The sequence below is a fragment of the Struthio camelus genome, chromosome 17 (assembly GCF_040807025.1).
Source record: "Struthio camelus isolate bStrCam1 chromosome 17, bStrCam1.hap1, whole genome shotgun sequence".
Taxonomy (NCBI): domain Eukaryota; kingdom Metazoa; phylum Chordata; class Aves; order Struthioniformes; family Struthionidae; genus Struthio; species Struthio camelus.
The window spans coordinates 7,559,152-7,577,441 of NC_090958.1; the positions used below are offsets into that span (position 1 = coordinate 7,559,152).

General features: G+C 39.9%; 1 protein-coding gene across 14 annotated transcripts in view; it reads right to left on the reverse strand.

The window, feature by feature from the left end:
- Positions 1-32: 32 nt before the first annotated feature.
- The window catches only part of CIT (citron rho-interacting serine/threonine kinase), a 76,174-nt gene continuing 57,916 nt past the window's right edge, over positions 33-18,290 (reverse strand). For 8 of the 14 annotated variants that reach the window (XM_068911442.1, XM_068911445.1, XM_068911444.1 and 5 more), the window contains 17 exons: positions 17,948-18,112; positions 16,327-16,464; positions 15,539-15,719; positions 15,237-15,328; positions 14,840-14,944; positions 13,801-13,970; positions 12,663-12,743; positions 12,330-12,465; positions 10,494-10,633; positions 9,531-9,623; positions 6,609-6,717; positions 6,355-6,483; positions 5,415-5,495; positions 4,712-4,790; positions 4,395-4,574; positions 3,198-3,531; positions 33-2,709 (listed from right to left, as the gene is read on the reverse strand). In XM_068911442.1, coding sequence (XP_068767543.1) covers positions 2,686-2,709; positions 3,198-3,531; positions 4,395-4,574; positions 4,712-4,790; positions 5,415-5,495; positions 6,355-6,483; positions 6,609-6,717; positions 9,531-9,623; positions 10,494-10,633; positions 12,330-12,465; positions 12,663-12,743; positions 13,801-13,970; positions 14,840-14,944; positions 15,237-15,328; positions 15,539-15,719; positions 16,327-16,464; positions 17,948-18,112 — 2,237 coding nt within the window. In that variant the 3' untranslated portion in view covers positions 33-2,685. The remainder of the gene's footprint in view (positions 2,710-3,197; positions 3,532-4,394; positions 4,575-4,711; positions 4,791-5,414; positions 5,496-6,354; positions 6,484-6,608; positions 6,718-9,530; positions 9,624-10,493; positions 10,634-12,329; positions 12,466-12,662; positions 12,744-13,800; positions 13,971-14,839; positions 14,945-15,236; positions 15,329-15,538; positions 15,720-16,326; positions 16,465-17,947; positions 18,113-18,290) is intronic. The other 6 variants (XM_068911446.1, XM_068911443.1, XM_068911453.1 and 3 more) reach the window with 1 other exon arrangement.

Here is an 18,290-nt window from a genome sequence, read left to right on the forward strand (position 1 = left end):
TGAAAGAATACTTCAGACCCTGTAAAAACTGGTTCAGTTAAAAATAGATGTATTTACATTTAAGTCTGATCTAGCAAGTTTTCCCAGCAGGTGTAAGTTAAGATGTACAGTAACTGCAGGTTGTACTCACTCTGAATTAGATTTGTGAAGTGTTTTTAAAAAGTTGCAGCTATTAAGCCTTAAAGCACCAGCATATTACAGCGGTGGGATGAGTAACTATCTCTGTCCCCTTTGCTACCAGTACACTGCTGGGATAGATCCCAAACCTGTCGTTAGATCACACTGTTGTTAATTAAGATTTTTTTTTTTTCCAGCTGAAAATGTATGGGTCATTTACCAGGGCCAGCTTGTTTTCCCAGATACTCACATGCCTTTAACTCTGCCCCTCTGAGGGCAGAGGTTAGCGCTAGGTGTTTGCAGCAGACTGCTGCTATAGTAAAATATTTGGACAAATCCACCTGTTTTAGTTCATAGGAACATGCTTTAACTTTGTGAAGCCATTTATGCTAGTTACTTGTTCAGGGAATAACAACTATTAAAAGGCTAAATATTGTCACGGTTAGCTCTTTGGTAAGCTCAGACGCCTATAGATTACGCAGCTTCTAATGCTGGGTGCAATGTTAGGATGGCTTAGTGGTACTCCACGTAGAAGGAAGCGTTCATTTCACCATGCCAGTCAAGATAGTTATTTGTTTTATTTGGTTATTGTTCAACAACAAAGTTCAATACTTTCCAGGTGGAGCTTTGAACTGTCCCTCTGGTTCCCTCCCTTGTCAATAATAAAAAGGTAATGAAGAAAAAATCCTGTACTTTACTTTTAGATACCTAAATCCTCATTTATGCTCACAAGCTTCAATTGCAATTTAATGTTACAATATTTCTTCATGGGAGCTAGGAGGATTAAGCTGAGGCTCCTCCAGTGTCTGAAGATGGCTGTCCACAACCACCATTAAAACAAAAAAGCTAGTGTTGAAAAACTGCACAGTTTACAATAAAAAAGTAGAAACCAATTCAATTCCCTTTTGTTACGAATATAAAGTTTCTTGTAAATATGTACAGTCCTTTGAGCTATTTCTATAGCAGGAAGCATGTCACAAACAAGACACAAGATAGATATACACTTTCAGGACTCAACAAGCCCATTTCTGAGGTCATGTAGATCTTCCATGAGATGTCAAGATTTAAATACAGATCTCAGTGACCTTTCAAAATATTCAGACCAGGAGACAACATTTTCAGCAAGTTTCCTGCCAAATCATCTGATCTAAAAGAACCCAAACAGACAACAGAATACGCTATTCATGAAACTCGCCAAAGGACACTGACAAGGCATTTGAATTTTTATGGGTTTCTAGAACAGGTTAGCACGGGCTTGCAAGGGACTAGCAGAAGTTTAAGAGTGTGGCCAAGGGAAGACTGGATGCAGTTTTGCTCTTTCCAGTTGTAGAGAACATGGTTGTTCACTTAGAGCCTTGCTCTTGCAGATTGAATGGTCAAAACCTGCTTTGAAAAATCATCTGCTCTCTGCTTCATGTTCACAGCAAAAGAGAATAGAAAGCACTAAATGGCTTGAGGTTAGATATGCAGAAGCAAAGGCGAAGGTGTATTCCGTAACCGCTAAAGCTGTTTATTGTGAGTATCCTCTTGTGCCATGACATTTGGCTCTTATTGTACGACAAGTTATGAATCACAGCAGACGTGATCTGTGCTGCTCTTCTCTCATGCTTTTCTTTGAAGCTCTCTGGGGAAAGTGGGATCTCTTGGGATTTGAGACTATGCGGATGTAATTTCTGAATGGACCGTGTTTAATGCTGAAAGGAGGATACAAGCGTGACTATAATTCTTGTCGTAGAATAAGGCCTGTAGCTCTTCACTGCCAAATTTCCAGTGATTCATGGTGGTTATTTTGCAGTGCGATCCAAAGGTTTCGGTTAATTTACAAGTGAGGTACAATACACTACTTAGCAAAGCAACCCAAAAGGAGAGAGCAGCCAGTGATGGTGCAGCAGCATGCAGTGAACTGTCATGCAGAAGACCTAGATAAAGTCTTACACCCCAGTAGCTTAGAGATAATGCACTTTGTCTCAGGGCAGGGCACATGGGATCATTTAAAGCAGGGTTCTTGCCTCCCCATTGGAGCTGCTCTAGGGCAATTTTAGTGGGAACAAAACAAATTTCAAAGTGGCAGGTGAACAGATTGATCAAAATTAAATTTTCTCGAGTTCTGTAGAGAATATCCAACCACACCTTCTACTGAAAGACTCGGTCACCTTGGCCCTTCTGTATCAAGGCCATCAGGAATTCCCAGCATGTCTCAGAACTATGATTAATTATCTGTTAAGGGGTGCTAACCACATTAAAGATCTGGGGTGGGAGTCTAGTCCCATCCGATTTTCTTGGATGAACTACTAGGGACTACGGTGAATACAAAAAGTTCATGAACTGCTTGAAAGAGTAACAGTAGTACAAAGTGCAAAAACAGGAGTGCAGGAAAGTGCGGAGAAATTAACTGAGATGCGGGCAATCCTCAAAAGCATCACAGGTCTCCTGATGCGGAGCTAGCTTTGGCCCAGGAATGCTGTTTTGGTAACTGGGCAGCAGACATATGGAGTGCATATACTCAGTATATTTCCTTTTTTTTTTTTTTCCTGCAGGTCAAGATGAGTAACTTTGTCTAGCTGAGACTTACACTGAAGACTGGTCCCAGACCTGGCAGGGAAATAAAATGACAGTCATAAGTTGCACACACTTTTCTCACATATGCACAGCTGCCAAAAGCGGTACATAGTCTAACTACTGCTGAGCGAGGGCTTCTAGGTGACATAATTAAACCACTGACAAAGGCAAGTATCATCAGCATCACTCTGAACACAGCAGGCTTCTAAGTTCCTTTCTCCAGCCATCTTCTCCCTCCCAAGTTTTCAATAACTTCACTTCTGTTGGTGAAGGCACCTTCCCTTTCACATCTGGAGGATTATAACCTATTCCAGAGTCAAGCTGCTTTTGCAATTACACAGAACTAGCACAAGGGAAGATGCTCCAGGGCCAGTGAATTACACAACTTCGTATATGCTCTGTTTTAGTAAAAGTAAAGCGGGGTGAGATTTGATTTGCTCTTCTACTTTGTAGTACCAGCAGCCCATCTGAAGTCCACACCTTTTCCTGAGGATGGAGAAGTTCTCCAAGCTCCGACTTACCTTGTTGACTTGAGAGAGAGGAGTTCTGGCACCACTCACGGGCATTCGTCCTCGGCTGGTCTCGTCGAACAGTCTTCCAGGGGACCTTTCTCTGCGGGTGCTCAGAAGCCGGCCTGGAGATTTCTCCCTCTCCAGGGGGCGCCCAGGTGACTTGTCTCTCCGCAGCTCTGTCCTTCCCTCGCGGTACCGATGTGGTGTGCTTGGTTCTCGAGGGTGGCTTGGACCTTCTGGGGGTCCAGGGCTTGATGCTACCCGCTTGGTTATGTGCTCGTTGTATGTGGGCGGACCTCTCTTGTTAGGGCTACTGTCATTCAAAAATAATGGACGCGAACAGCTGAGCGACAAAAACCTCAAGTTACATTTTTTATTAGCAAAAGTAAAAAACTTCTCCCAAACACCCAGCAGTGCTTCAGTGGAAAAGCATCAGACCTCCCTGTGCTACACTGTTACGTTAGTGACACTAGCACAGTGCCTTACAATAGTACAGTGCCTTAATGAATGTAAATCATTCTATGTAACAACTACCAAACTACAGATTTTTCCCGGGCTTAATATTTTTTCATATAAAAGTGCACGAAAAATTCATTTTTGTCTTTTCACATACAAAATTGTCACTAGCTGCAGGATTTTTCAGGTCAGGTTAGGATGAGCTACAAGCCTCAATTCCTCAGTTTTTTGATGCACAGGGCCACAATATTTACTTACCTGTCTCAAGTATCCCTGCTCAGCTGAACAGAACAAGATCATATCACAGCTTCCTAAAACACTGTCACTATTAAGACATACATGTTATTTATGAGGAAGGGGCTCTGCATTTAGAGATTATTACAGTCAGTTGACATTTTTTGTCACATCAATAGCAACTACGCTCACCAAGCTTTGAAGTCAACATCAACATGAGAGTAAAACAGCTGAAGATCACAAGATATCCTTTACTTGGTTTTGGAAATGTTTGTGGAGGAAATTACCCATGTTTTCCTATCGAGTCAACAGTTCTTAGCATTCTGGATTTTAAAACATTGGTGATTCTATTCCCTGTTCCACTCCAGCATTAGTTTAAGCTGTTCCTGTGAGAAGTCAACCTCTAAGAATGGAACCAGGGCATCAATATATGGTGGAAAAAAAGACATCTAGAATGAAATTTTCATTCAATATGCACAACCAATAGGTTGAAAGATAACACAGATTTCAACATACCTGCGTGTAGCAGAAGAGCCTCTGTGGTGCTCATTGTTGGACTCCTTCACTAGATTGCCCTTACAGCATATCACTCTTAGCTTGTCTTGATAGGAGGAGGCCAAGTAGATAGCTCCAGATGAAATTGCAGGCCCTAGATACCGTGGATTTGGTATCTCCAAGTGGGCTCGTGCAGGAGTTCTGGGCAAAAATGCAAGAACAAAGTCTTTACAATGAGAATGCTACACATTTTCCTAAGAAATTATACACACACACACACACCTGTGCGTATTTTCACGAAATATGTTGTTCAAAGCAATAGAAAGAGAACAACTTACCCTAGAGAAGCTCGTGCCTGAATCTCAATCACTTCAAGGGAATTGAAATGGGTCACAAACAGATAGGGCTCCCTGTAGGCTGAAGCAGCATCACCAATGCAGGAAAAAACACAATGCAAAAGATCTCTATTATTACACACTTATAAAAAAAAAAAAAAGCACCACTGACCACTACAGAACCTTACACTTCATGGAGAAAACTAACGGTGTGGGTTTTCCGTAATAAAACATAGACAATATTACTAAATACAGAGATACAAACTTAAAGAATTGTTGTTTTGTAACTATCTGCACCCCAAGAGTTTTAACAAAGTATCATGGAAAAGGCATTAAAAATGGACTATTAACTGAACAAAATCCATTAGGTAGTGCAAAAGTCTGGAAGGATCCACACTGAAATGATATGTTCTTGACTATTTCAGAAATTTCCAAGCGTCATTAAAAATTCCACTAGGCAGTTTAGTCAGATTAGAAGCATTAAGGAAATGTTTTGGTTTAGTTTTCCTCTAATTGTTTACATTTCACAAGGTCTGCCACTTGGATTTATAATGATCTTGAACCATGGAAAAATTTCCAGTTTCTGGGAGAACTGGGGGAGGGAAGAGGAAACAGAACCACTGAGACCGAAGAATACCTTTCCCACAAGGGTGTTTCCTGGTTTCAGTAATGTCCGTAATCTAAGTGAACGTGCCTCAACACCTACCAAAAGCTAACGGCAAGCGATTCCATTTCAGGTCATCTGTCCTACTGCGTCTTCCATAGGAATCGACAAAGACGCCAAACTCTGTCAAGAACAGTAATTTCATGTCATGAGTATGCAGCTGAATTTTATTTATTCATTTTTGAAGGGACAAAGGCAATTAACTGTGGGCTTTTTAACAGTGAGAGAGTGCTTACTATCTGGCAAGTCCTACAGTTAAATTGCTCTAATACTGAATTAGCTAGATTTATGAGTACTTTCAGTACCAAAAGGTATGGTGATTTTAATTCTCTTTTTGCTGATTAAGGTAAGGTTATTATTCCATCTACTTCTACAGTTGGGAAGACCATGAGACTCCTACTGCAATTCACCCAAGATTACTGCTAGTGGGCTTTCGAAGACTTACTGTGTGTTGCCATGGCACTATGCTAGAGGTCCAGCAAAAGCAGCTATCTGCAAAAATAACACACCCTCTTTTGTTTAGTCACAAGAAGATTAAAAAGTCTTATCTGTCTGTATGGAAGACTGATAAAATCACAAAGTTTGAAAACCCCTTCATATTTGATCAGGATGGTTAAACATCTATTTGCGCTTAACATTCACTCCAATCCCTTCCTTTCTGCCATATAAACCTACTGGTGGTACCTGAGTAATAGGCACAAAGAATTTATAAGCCAGAAGCAAGCTGACCAAGAACATTTCTGTAGCCTGGATTAGTATGAACCATTTTTGTGCTCATGTCCTGTGCATCTCACTATTTACACTGCCAGCAGCCCCACAACTCTTCTGGGGCTTTTAGATTCACAGTTCTCAACAAGTCTTTGTTACCTTGTACCAAAGTCAACTCTGTTCAGCTTTCTATTACTACAGCGGTCAGGTACTTTCTGACAGTTCACATACCGAAAAGAGCAGATACAGCGCAACAGCCATACAACAGACTTACCATGGAAACACAGCAGGTATTCCTCCCTCTGCCCTGCTGGGTTCACTTGTATGATACTGACTGGGAAACTGTTGGTGGAAGCAGCAAACACAGCAGAGGCCAAAGTGTGGTCATTTTTATCTAGAAACTCTGTAAAACAGAGCACAGAAAAGAACAGCTTGATCAGCACCAACTTCTTTCGAAAGCGGTACTCCTAGTCGCAACAAAAGAATCTGTAAAGCCACTTGGTGTGTTCACCAGGAAATGTCTCCTACCTTCGAGCGTATACTGCTTCATCTCAATTTCATAGAACTTGTTGGTTCCAATGATGATGCTGTAATTGGTCAAATGGATGCAGCTGCAAGGCTCTGAGGTTTCAATCTCCTGAAAAAGAGGAGGAAAACACAGAGCAGTATTAGTTCCCTAAAACTGTTTAGAGATTTTGCTTATTCTGAAAGACTATAGATTGCAATATTTAGCTCTATAAAAACAACGTACAGCAACCCCAAAGTCATTAACTCTCTAAAACATGTGAAAAAGTACTCTTGCTGGAGGGACAAATTTTATTTTGTTGGAAATGATGTCTGCTTTCATATAGACTTGCATATTAACCACATTGAGAACCTCTTCCATTTGGAAGGATGCACTATTCTGGAAGATAATCCTCTGCTCTGTAGCTCAGTTTTCTAGAATGGCAGGGAATGGCTCCCTACTTGTAATAGGTAAAAGCCATGCAAATGACTGCAGGACTGAACAGAGTATCAGGAGATGATACAACAAGACTAGAACTTGAATCAGAGACCAGTCACAAGGAGGCATATCAGTCAAAACTGCCCCAGCTCCTGAAAAGCTCCACTGGAGCAGTCACAGCTTCATCCCTGGCCTGGAAGCCACAAAGAATCAGAGAAGCTGGTAGAAAGACACACAGAAGATCCTAAGACAACTGCAGCAGGATTGAGTCCACTGAATTTCCAAACTCTTTACAGCCTGTGGAACAGAACTCCTGGTAGCTGGCAGTCATATCAGTAGTAAACATGTCCATCATTCTGATCCGCCCCCCCCCCCCCCCCAAAAAAAAAAAAAAACAAAAGCAGCTCTCTGATGCACTTCTGCCGTGAATGCTTAAGAAACGAGCTTGACTGCTTCTTGAGCAAAAGGAAGACAAATGTACACAATCTTCCTTCTTTGCATAAAGCATCACAGATATGTTGTCCACCAACATCTGCAGTGTTTGAAAGCTCTGCAGGCTAGCCTGACACAACAGGCAGGTCCCCAGATCTTCAGAGGACAAGGTTCCTTGCATAATCCACATGTGTTCCCCAACTTGTTTCAATTCATCCATAACTGAAAGTCACAGATTGAAAGGGCTCACAAAACAGAATCCCTACATGCAAGTTTCTGGGCTCCTTTCACCATCTCAGTTCTACAATACGTAGCTAAAATCATGTTCATGGGGATTTCACTGGAAAACAGAACTGATGTGATCACAAATTAAGATGTTCTTGCACCTGTGCATTCCAACATTTTACCTAGCAATCTCAAGACATTACCTCCATAACAATCATAGTTTGATAACTTCAGATAAACATTTGTGTCCAGAAAGGTGTGGCATGGATTTGATCTAGACTTCTTTAATCTCTACTGTCTATTTTATTTACCCTAGTTTATCTAGTAATTTGGTTGGCAGAACAGAAGAGCATATCCTGGGCTTGCTGTCATCTTGTTAGGCTCTAAACTCAGTTATCAGGATTAGCGAACATATGGATAACCTGCCTTCTAAAACATGCCTTTGCGCGTTTTACTTGTAAGCCCTTGCCAAGGCCCTTGGCACTAGGGAGAAGATGAGCAGCAGCACTGCTCGAGGACAGTCACTGTAAATCTTCGCTGCTTCCTGCTGGCAGATGTTCCACTTGCGAGCAGGAGTTGGTACGAGCCACAAGGTTTTTGATGCCATTTTGAAAATAGCTGGTAGAGGTTCCAGGTTTGCTGGCATCCCCACTGTTTGTGCCAAGGTCTTCTCCATCAAAGATGCCTTTAATTCTAAAGAGGCCAGCACCTGAATTGCTATGCCGACTCTGCTTCTACCGCCACCAAGTATAGTACTCAGTGAAGTGAATGGCCTCAGTCAAGCTGTAACTTTATCTGGTGGGTTCAAAGTAACCTGCAGAAGCAGGTTATTCTATTAGAAGCAGGAACCTGTATTATGGGGACATACATTTTGTCCTGAACATCCCTTACTTTGTAAATCAGAGAGGAAGAGTTTCTGGGTACTGGCCCTTTTAAAGACGGGGAGTGTTTAAGCCCTCTGTTCTGAGGAGGCATTCCTAATATTTTGTTTATGGATGTGTCAGGGCATATAAAATTTATTCATGATATTCACTGGACTTGTCTCTGAGAGGAATACTGGGTCAGCTGCTTGGAGTATTATCTGCCTACAATTTGCTGTGTGAAGAGCTGCAGCCATCCTGCTTTTTATGTCCTTGCATAGCAGAATGAAGCTGTACAAGTACTAGTACTAGTACAGTACTGGTGTTGCAGGTAAATGGGGTTACATGCACAGGAGGTATATACACAGGCACACGAGATCCAAATCTTACTGTCTTGTCCGCTGCCCAGGAAAATACATACATATATATGTATGTGTATATACATACATACATACACACACACACACACACACACACAAGTATGCATATACCAGGGCTAGCATTGGCAACACAGCTAGCTAACTTGTCCTATGATGGGGATATACCAAATACCTTTTGATGTTCACTGGAACACTAAAAAAAAATTAAGATACCCATTGCTTCTATAAACACAAAGAAGAGAGAAGTCATTTGTGGTGGATTTGCCCAAAAACAACAGAGGTGAGGAAACACTGCTGCTGAGTAACTAAGAAAGCAGCCTGTTTTTGGTAAAAAAAAGCAAGTCTATGATTTATGATTAAAGCTGAGCCCAGTATCTCAAAATTCACAATTCTGTTCTGCCTCTCTCCATATATGCCAACTGTCGTTACAGGAAACTGCTGCCTACTCCAATTGTAGACAGTGCACGTTGCAATTTGCTGTCATTTTAGCTGGCAAACAATGTTTTTATGCATGCAAAAAGGTTTAAGATGTTGCTCCCAAGCAAAGCAAAGCAAAGCCTTAGTGCAATGTGTGTTACCCTTAGCTACTGAAGGGAATTACTATGCTTACCTTTCTGATACAGTACTTGCTTAAGTTCTCATTATATCGCAGAATAACCACTTTATTGGGCATGGCTGCGCAGATACAGAGACCATTCTCAACCTATGAGGAAGATCACAAGAATAGTTCAGGAGAGTAACACAGGGTAAATTCTAATGCTGCGCACATGAAACAATTCCAAGTACCTCTCACCTCAGAGAAATGTTTGCAGAGATGAGCAAGTACATTTTTAATAGGGTAGTAATTGCAAATTAGTGAAATAACGAACAGCCTCTTCACGTTCTCAAAAGAACATGAACTGCTTCTGTGATTTCTTGTATACTTGAAACAACCTATTAAAAGATTAGAAGCTTTTCCACAGAAAATGTTTCATTAAAAGTGGTAACAAATTCACACAGGTTAGGCCTAATTTTAACCTCTCAAACTGTGATCTTAAACGTTACTTTGAACTGAACAATGTTCAGTTTGTTATCGATCCAAGTAATCTGCAGAAGCAATTCTTAATGAGAATTTTTGCTGCGGTTGAATGTTCCGTATTAAAACTGGGAATTAGCATAAATATCAAATGTTATCAATTGATACCAATGCATAAAGCAAAGTTGCTACCATGGAAACTGTTACACAACATTCAAGAACAAATAGTGGACGGAATTTACTAATTATAAATCGAAAAACTGAAATCAACTGTGAGGAGGCAATTATACCACACTGCGCTATGTTTCTTATTATGTAATAGTTTAGGATATACCATCATGTCGTCCTGACTGAATTTATTCATATTTGTAGTAGCTCCTCCACTCCACCTCAGTCTCTCTTCTCCCCACCATACTCTTGTTATTTGAAAAGAAAGATTCAAGGCAAGAATACATATCTTGAATTTGTTGCTAATGAAATAAAGATGCTGATTTGATTTATATTAAACTCAGTACAGGGTAAAGGGGGGGTATGAGGCAAGAAGAAACCATATCCTACCTTGCCAGCGGCAAAAAGGTGACATCCTTTGACAGCCTCAAAGACATTTGGTGAGACATCAGGCTGGGCTGGGAGGTGAGACTGGGCTAGAGACTGCTTCACTTTCTTTACATCAACAAGACACAGAGCCCTTTCTTCTCCTGGAGACAAAAACGGCTACATTTTGTCAAGGGAGAACTTCCTTATTCTCTACAAAAGTCTGTTACCTAAGCAGCAGCTTCTCATTACAGACTGTTACTGTGGTAACAGTCACAGAAGATGATGCATGTAGAATTCATTCCATATTATTCTATTAAAAGTGAAACAGAAAACTTACCAAAAACAACCACACAACAGGCAGTAAATCCACTGGGAGAACCACCATTGTCTTCATGGATTATTAGTGTTGCTAAGGTCTAGTAGAACATCATTGAGAGTGGCCTCATTAGGACACTACTGAAAATTAGCTAGAAGGCTTTCTTTTACCCTTCAGGGCTTCTTAAAGTGCAAGGTGCTTTAGCCTCTCTGTGCCAACATAACTTGCAGTGGATTTCCAAGAAGGGCCCCAATGAACAGCATTACAGGCCAAGACTGATTTTTCTCATACGCCTAGAGATTCAATAACATATCTTTTCCAAATTTTGTTGTAAAAAATTTCTTTTTGTAATTTTTTTTTTTTTGCTTTAGGGTAATAAAGAAGAAAAGGAATGGACATCTTAGACTTATACAAGGGGAAAAAAATTCCAAAACAACAGATCAAGAGACACAGTTTGTTTTTCATTCCCTACAAACGTCATATAGGTACCAGATAACTAGGGCTTTCAGATGAAGATATGCCCTAGTGTTTAGCAAGCACATACCAAAATAGGAAGGAAAACTCCAGAAAATCATGCCAACGGAGAGATTATAGTTGGTGTTGCTTTCATAAGGGAATCTTAAACAAATAGTGAAAGCAGTCCTCATTTTGCTACATGCATTAGTCTTTTGCACATTATAGGTTGAGAGTTGTTGGCGCTAGGCCACAGCCATCACATTGTGGTCCTCAAACGGTAACTGCGTTAAGAAAAATTGTATGTGGTGATCAGGAAGAGATGTGCTCACTGACCAGCTCAACAATTTTTTAATTGAACTGTTTTCGTAGGACCATTTGCTATAAGACAGAGTCACAAATCCTTCTCCTGCCTTCATCACTTTCTGTGCAACCCCACAGTAACTCCATTAGGAGATGAGCACTCCAAGCAGCTTCTGCTCCTTCTTTACTACAGCTGCTCCACAGGTTCTCTCTTGGCAACCTGCTGCATAGCAGAGGAAGGAGGAGCAAGCTGCTCTTGCTCTTTCTGGAGTCCCAAATGGCTCAGAAGTGCTACCTGATTTCCTCTGAACTTAGCCTAGCTTTTAAGTATTACTGCCCTACACATATGTCTACAAAAGCCAGATATGAGAAAACAAAGAAACAGACAACTGTGGCTTAACTTCAGTGACATCGTGAGTACTAAGCTCACACAGGAAACATGGACGCTTATTTTGGACTAAACTCTTTACAGATCTAAGCTGGAAGTGTTTTGTTTCTGTTCCTCCCTGCCTCAGCTTTGGAAATTAAGTCGTCACATTCTTTCAAATATGATGGTATAACTGAGCTTCCATTCACATATTCATTTATATGAAAATCTCAAACAATACTCTGTTAACCACAGAAATTGATTCCTGATGATACACTGATTTAAAAAAAAAATTCTGTAACAAAACTACAGGAAAACCTAACCCTTTGGCACACTGTATGGCTGGGAGTTTCATTCTGGCAGTACAGAGTGATTACAATGTTACCGCAAAGACAAATGGTAACACATAGCCCCCTACCTGCTATCATGAGTAGCTTCTCCAGATCCTTGATGAGGTAAATTTGGAAGACAGCACCCATCCCTGGGATGTGCGTTAAGGAATTCTTCAGCACGTTCAGGGCATACAGACCTTCCTCTGCCCCCACCAGTACTACCTACAATGACAAAAAATAGCACTACATGAGGAGAACAAGGAATGTCCATGAACAGGCTTGGCTGATAGAGTTTACCTGTGAAGAGTAAAAAGAAATCCAACAACCAAGGATATAATTACACATATTGCTGTGAAGATATAATTTCTATGAATGGAATATCCAATACTCAGTAAGGTCCAACTGAACATTATCATTACCTGGTCACTGAAGGGCATCGTGCAATTTATGTCCAAACGGTCTTCACCCTCTAGCTTTAGTAGGGAGTTTCCAAGCAATTTCTGCAAATTACAAAACAATTTTTCCATGTTAAGTTAATCTTTATCATGTTTTCTATTTCTTAGACAATATTCAGCACTGATAAAATGTTATCTAGCTTTTCCCTTAGCTCCTAATCTAACAGAACTACTGGGTCAATCTTAGCCAAGTATTGGAGCTAAAATTGTCCTGCCTAGTTGTAATTAGCAATGAACAATGTATTAGCATTTTAGCAATTTAAGCTCATCATTTAAGACAGGAGACAAGCCTGGCACAGATTTCTTGTTCTTGAGAATTAGCGAATGTTTATCTACCCAAAATACAGTCAGACAGAAGCTATTGTAGCCCCTAGTCCTTCCGTGTCTCTCAATCTCCTGCAGTAGAGCAGTGACAACTTCCCATGGGAAGAATAAAAAAAAAAACCAAGTGTTTGTGGGAACAGGCATATTCTCAGAGACAAAAGAAATGTTAGTACAAGAGAAGAGATGCTTTCCTGCTAGCAGATATTTACTGCTTCTGGAGCTAACATTTTAATATGCAGTGCCATAAAGCAAAATCTCCCTTCATCAGAAAATAGAGAGTTATCAGCACAATGATGATGAAAAAAAGCTATCCAAAGCCAAAATTACTCCAATTTAATATCTCTTATTCCTTTCAGTAATAAGACTAAAAATAAAAACACCTCCCCTCAAAAAACCCCAAATGCCACTAATGAATGGCAGAAGAGAAAGCCTTTTCTTTGTTTCATTCTTTCTTTTAAGGTTTGCTCATTCCGTATGGTACATTATAAAAACCATGTCCTAACTGCTTTCTTCCTTCTCTATTTGCTGGACTTACAGAGATAAGAAGTTTTGGGTGCTCTTAAGATACTCTTCAAGTCTAAGGGAGGGAGGGTATTGTAAAGTAAAGCAGCAGTCTCACAATGAACTACAGTTCTTGGTACTTATATTGTATATCTTAATGGAGAAATATTAACTTACCTTTAGTTAAACCTCAGAATGTCAAATACCGAAAAATTAATTTTCATAACTCTGCTCCCTCCCAGAATATTTTATTATTAAATAAAACTTTTATACTCACAGCATCGGCCTCAGCTTTTTCTCTGGAAACTCTCCCACCTGCCACTATTGATTCCAGTGCTGTGACCCAGCGCTGTTTGTCAGGGAAACTGGGTGCTAATAGGTAGAGTGTTCTACCAGGCCAGCAAGTGGTGTGTGGATGAGACTCCAATTTTAGGATATATGGCACATCTGAGATGTTATATAGATAGAATAAGACTTAGATTAGTTTCTGTAATATTGTCAGTGGACTTAAATTAACACCTTTCAGCTTCATTGGAGAGAATGTTGTATTTATCATGATGTGTTACCATGGCAATTTATATATAGGTTTCTCCTTTACAGGTAATGCACAGGCTAGCTACTTAAAGCTCAATATATAGCTAGAAGTATCCAAACCACGCATATAATGCTGTCTCTACTAAATAAATATAATTTCTTGCCTTTTATTCAGAAGAGAAAGAAATATCACTGTGAAAAACTACAAAAACATGCACTTGACTAAAATTTTCCCTATACTGTTCAAGCATGCTTTTCAGAAAAATTTGTAAAAATTGGTTATGGAAAACTTCGTTTTTAACAGTCTGTATCCTTTAATGTTAAAGTCAAGACATACATAATCTTTTCATTGGTTCTACATAATACATACAAAACAAAGCATCAACATTTTTCATAGTAAAGGATTCTATACACCCCACAACATTTCTAAGTTAATAACTTTCTGGTTAGAGCACAACGCTGACATGAATTATGAAACTTCACACTTGATAGAGAACATAGAAAGAGGAAATTTAAATGAACCAAGCACTTACAAACCACTAAAATTTACTTCCATTTGGCTTGATGAATATCTTATTCACAGTTCAGCTATCATGACAGAAGCAACCATCTATGTATAACTAAATCTAAATGTCTGATCTATTCACCTAATTCAAATAGAGGTAACCTCAAAATTGTACAATTACAGAACGAAAGTTAAAGGGAGAAAGTTCTGTTCTGCCAAACTAGCTCCAAACTGATGTCAAGCCAGCTGAAATCCATTTGATCTCATTGATTCTCACCTGTCTTTGCTGTATTGGAAAGTTCAGTTGCTCCTACAGCTCCATGAACAGTTACATCACCATCAGGAAGGCAGAGCTCAAATTCTTCTAGAGGCCTCTGTCCAGCTTGAGGGAGAATGGCGAGACAGAGAGAGAAAGAATAAGAACAAACAAGTAAATAGTGAGAAAATAACTGATGGCAAGATGACACAATGGTTGTTTCGCAGCTGGATTACGATGACATTCCAGCTAATAAAACCATGAGGGAAATAAAAAAAAAAAAAAAATACAACTTTGCCTTACTACAAAAACCTTAGCTAAATTAGATACAGGCACAGCAAAGAGTAACACTCTTTCAGCCTCTCCATTCAGCAAACAATATCTGAAGTTTAAAAGTTTCCTAGAAGTGCTAAGTTACCTTCTCTTGCTTCTGCATCATAAATGAGCACTTTGGTTCCTTCTAGGACAATATATTTCCTGTCCCAGCCCTGTTGCCCACGTTTATTATTCCTGAGGAAAATAAGCACAAAAACATGTTAGATTTTCTACTCAGATTCTGAACAAAACAAGCACGGAAATCCTAGAAAGATATATTTCAGTGGTAATATAAGAAATTGTAATGGACAGGTACCAATTATTGCATCGTAAGAGCCAGGATAATATACAGAACTGTTCCGCATGTTCCAGCACCTGATATGGCACCAAGATTTATGCTTATACCTTGGCACTTTCATCCACCCTTCAAGACGTAGACTGCTGCTTGGCTCCTTCAGTTGCAGACCAGGAGAATTCATTTTATCCCGGCAGAATGCTTCAGAGAAGTGTGTGGCATATTCTGCTGGCAGTCCGCAAGTAGCTGGCAAGCAAGTTGAGCATTTTGGGTGACACATCACCTGGCATTCTGACAAAAAGACAGAGAAAAAATTCTGCCAAAAAGCACAAAAAACCCAAGACCCTGTTGCCTCAACTTCTAACTGTCACCAGCCCCCACTTTTCCAAGAATCTCTTTCCACTCTAAACCATCAGATGTTTTCTAATGTAGAATGTTTCCACCAACAAGCTGCAAAGCCTTCATAACCGGTCCTTTTCAACTTACATCTGCAGGAAGAGAAAGAACTGGATGATAAAGGTCTGATGTTGCAGACTATTCTATCAAATAGTCTCATGTAGTTGGAAAGAATTTAGATTGATTTTTCCAGTTCTGATAGACAACACTGGTCCTGAAGACAACGTACTTTCCTTGGTGAGGAGTTCCTGGTTGTCACACTCCGTCTCAACTTCTAGCTGCTTGTAGCAAAGCAACATGCATAAAATAACCAGGCTCTTGCTGAGAAAGTGAGTTGGTCACCAGCCTTTTCAAATAGGTCTTTCAACTAAGCCCAGAAACATGCTGAAAATTGTTAGAATATAAAAGTTAACCCTCTTCACCAAAAAATCTGTTCTATGTCTGATGCTTTTCCATTCTACTATCCAGTTACACTTTGTTCATGCATGTCCTCTGCTCTTACCAAGACATTTAGATGCCTGCCGTCCGAAGTGCACAGTATCCAGACACACTGCACATTTTGTTGCTCTCATATTTAGCCCCACGTTAAAACGATGTGGGATATTATGATGCATTCGCTCTTTCAGGCGCCGGCTGTACTCTGGAAGGGACAAAAAATTATTATCAGGATGCTGTGACAGTGATGAAAATTATAGTAGATTTTGGCATTTTAAAGCCAACATAACAAAAAACAACTGCAAACCTTTCTAAGACCTGCTGAACATAGGCACTGTCTATTTTCCTTTGCATTCTGCAAATCTTAAGCTACATTACCACTTCAGTAACCACCTTATACAGATGCAACAGAACGTCACTTCAGAACAGACTGTAGGACTGAAGTGGCTAATACCTGGTGTAGCAAGATTATGCCAATCAATCCAACCAAATTTGAAGTCTGAAGTTAGCTTCAGTTCTTACAGTGAGCTAAACTAATCTCCTAACTTCGCTCATTGCTAACAAACCCTTTTGCAACTATATTGTTTATTGATGACGACAGCAGGCCTTCACATAGTGTTCATACTGACCATCAGTGCCAGCATGCCTTAAAGCATACCTAAAATCCCTGCTAGCAAATCTATTCTGTAATTTTGATTGTTAATGAACAAAGTTTATCCTTCAAGGCATGTTCTTCTACTAATGAATATGATTCTCTTCCTTGCCCATTATCTGCCACTGAGGACATCTTCCAATACTGATCTTACCCATCCTTAAGGCAAGCACATTGTGCCCCAACTACCTCTGATAGCTGGACTGCAGAGTTACCGACTCTGCTTGACCCTTCTGGGAAAAGTGTCAGTTTGTGTATTTGGTTTTTATCATCCCCAGCTAAAGGCCCTTGGCTCTAGGTCAGAGTCTCTGGGTTCAACACTCACTCCCTAATATTAATTCTCTAAGAATAAATGAGCAAAGCCCTCAATCCTTCCACCTTTTCTGATGACTCTCTTCCCTAGATTTTCAAGGTATGCAAGGGTATCCTCTTTTTATAGTCAATAGGAAACCAGCATCTCCTTTGACCTAATATCTTCCCTTTATGCCTGCCAGAAGCCTTTTTCCTTTAGTAAAAACCTTAATATAATTTTTCTGCTCAGCAGAACAACTCTGCAGCTTAGACGAGGAAGAATGTTAATTGCTAAGGAATTATCCATAAAACCTTTTGACAGGGTAGTTACAGAAAACATATTCCTGAGGAAAAACATATGTTTCAAAACAATTCATACTACGAATGTTTTTTTTTTGCTGAAGTGCTCAGAAATAAATTACATAAAACAAATAGAGAATTTTAACCCAAAATTTATCATTTAATACTCCTATCATGGCAATATTTGTTCTTGAAATTAATACCATGTTCTCATAGAAACAAAGTCCCAGTTTTCCTCACATCAACTTCCAGATATGCTGGCTATATCTCAGAATACCTGCAGATATACTTGCATGCCACCAAATATACCTGCCTAAAAAAAAAAAAAAAAAAAAAAAAAAAAGAAAAAGAGAGAGAGAGAGAGAGAGAGAGAGAGAGAGAGAGAGAGATAACATTGAAATATTCCAAATAGGAACAAAAAAGCTCATAGCCACCAAGAACCTACCCTCTGGTGTAGAAGATTCCTTCCTGCGACTGGAGGGTGGAGCTAGCAGACTGATTGGAGTAGGCTGATGCTCTGGTGAGCGGACAATAGCAGACATGATGATCTGCTGCCTGGCTGTGGCTGGAGTGGATGGATGAGGGTGGTCTGATATTTTCCGATGAGCAGCTATGGATGAGATAAATACATCTCATTAACATAACAGATATGAAGCACTAGTTAATAGCAGTGGTTCTGTGTAACCATTCAATGGTTACAACCCGCAGAAAAATGTGCAGCCTTACTGCATCTTCACAGCAGTAGATAAGAATTAAATAACATATGTTATTGTTACAGTAGCCACAGT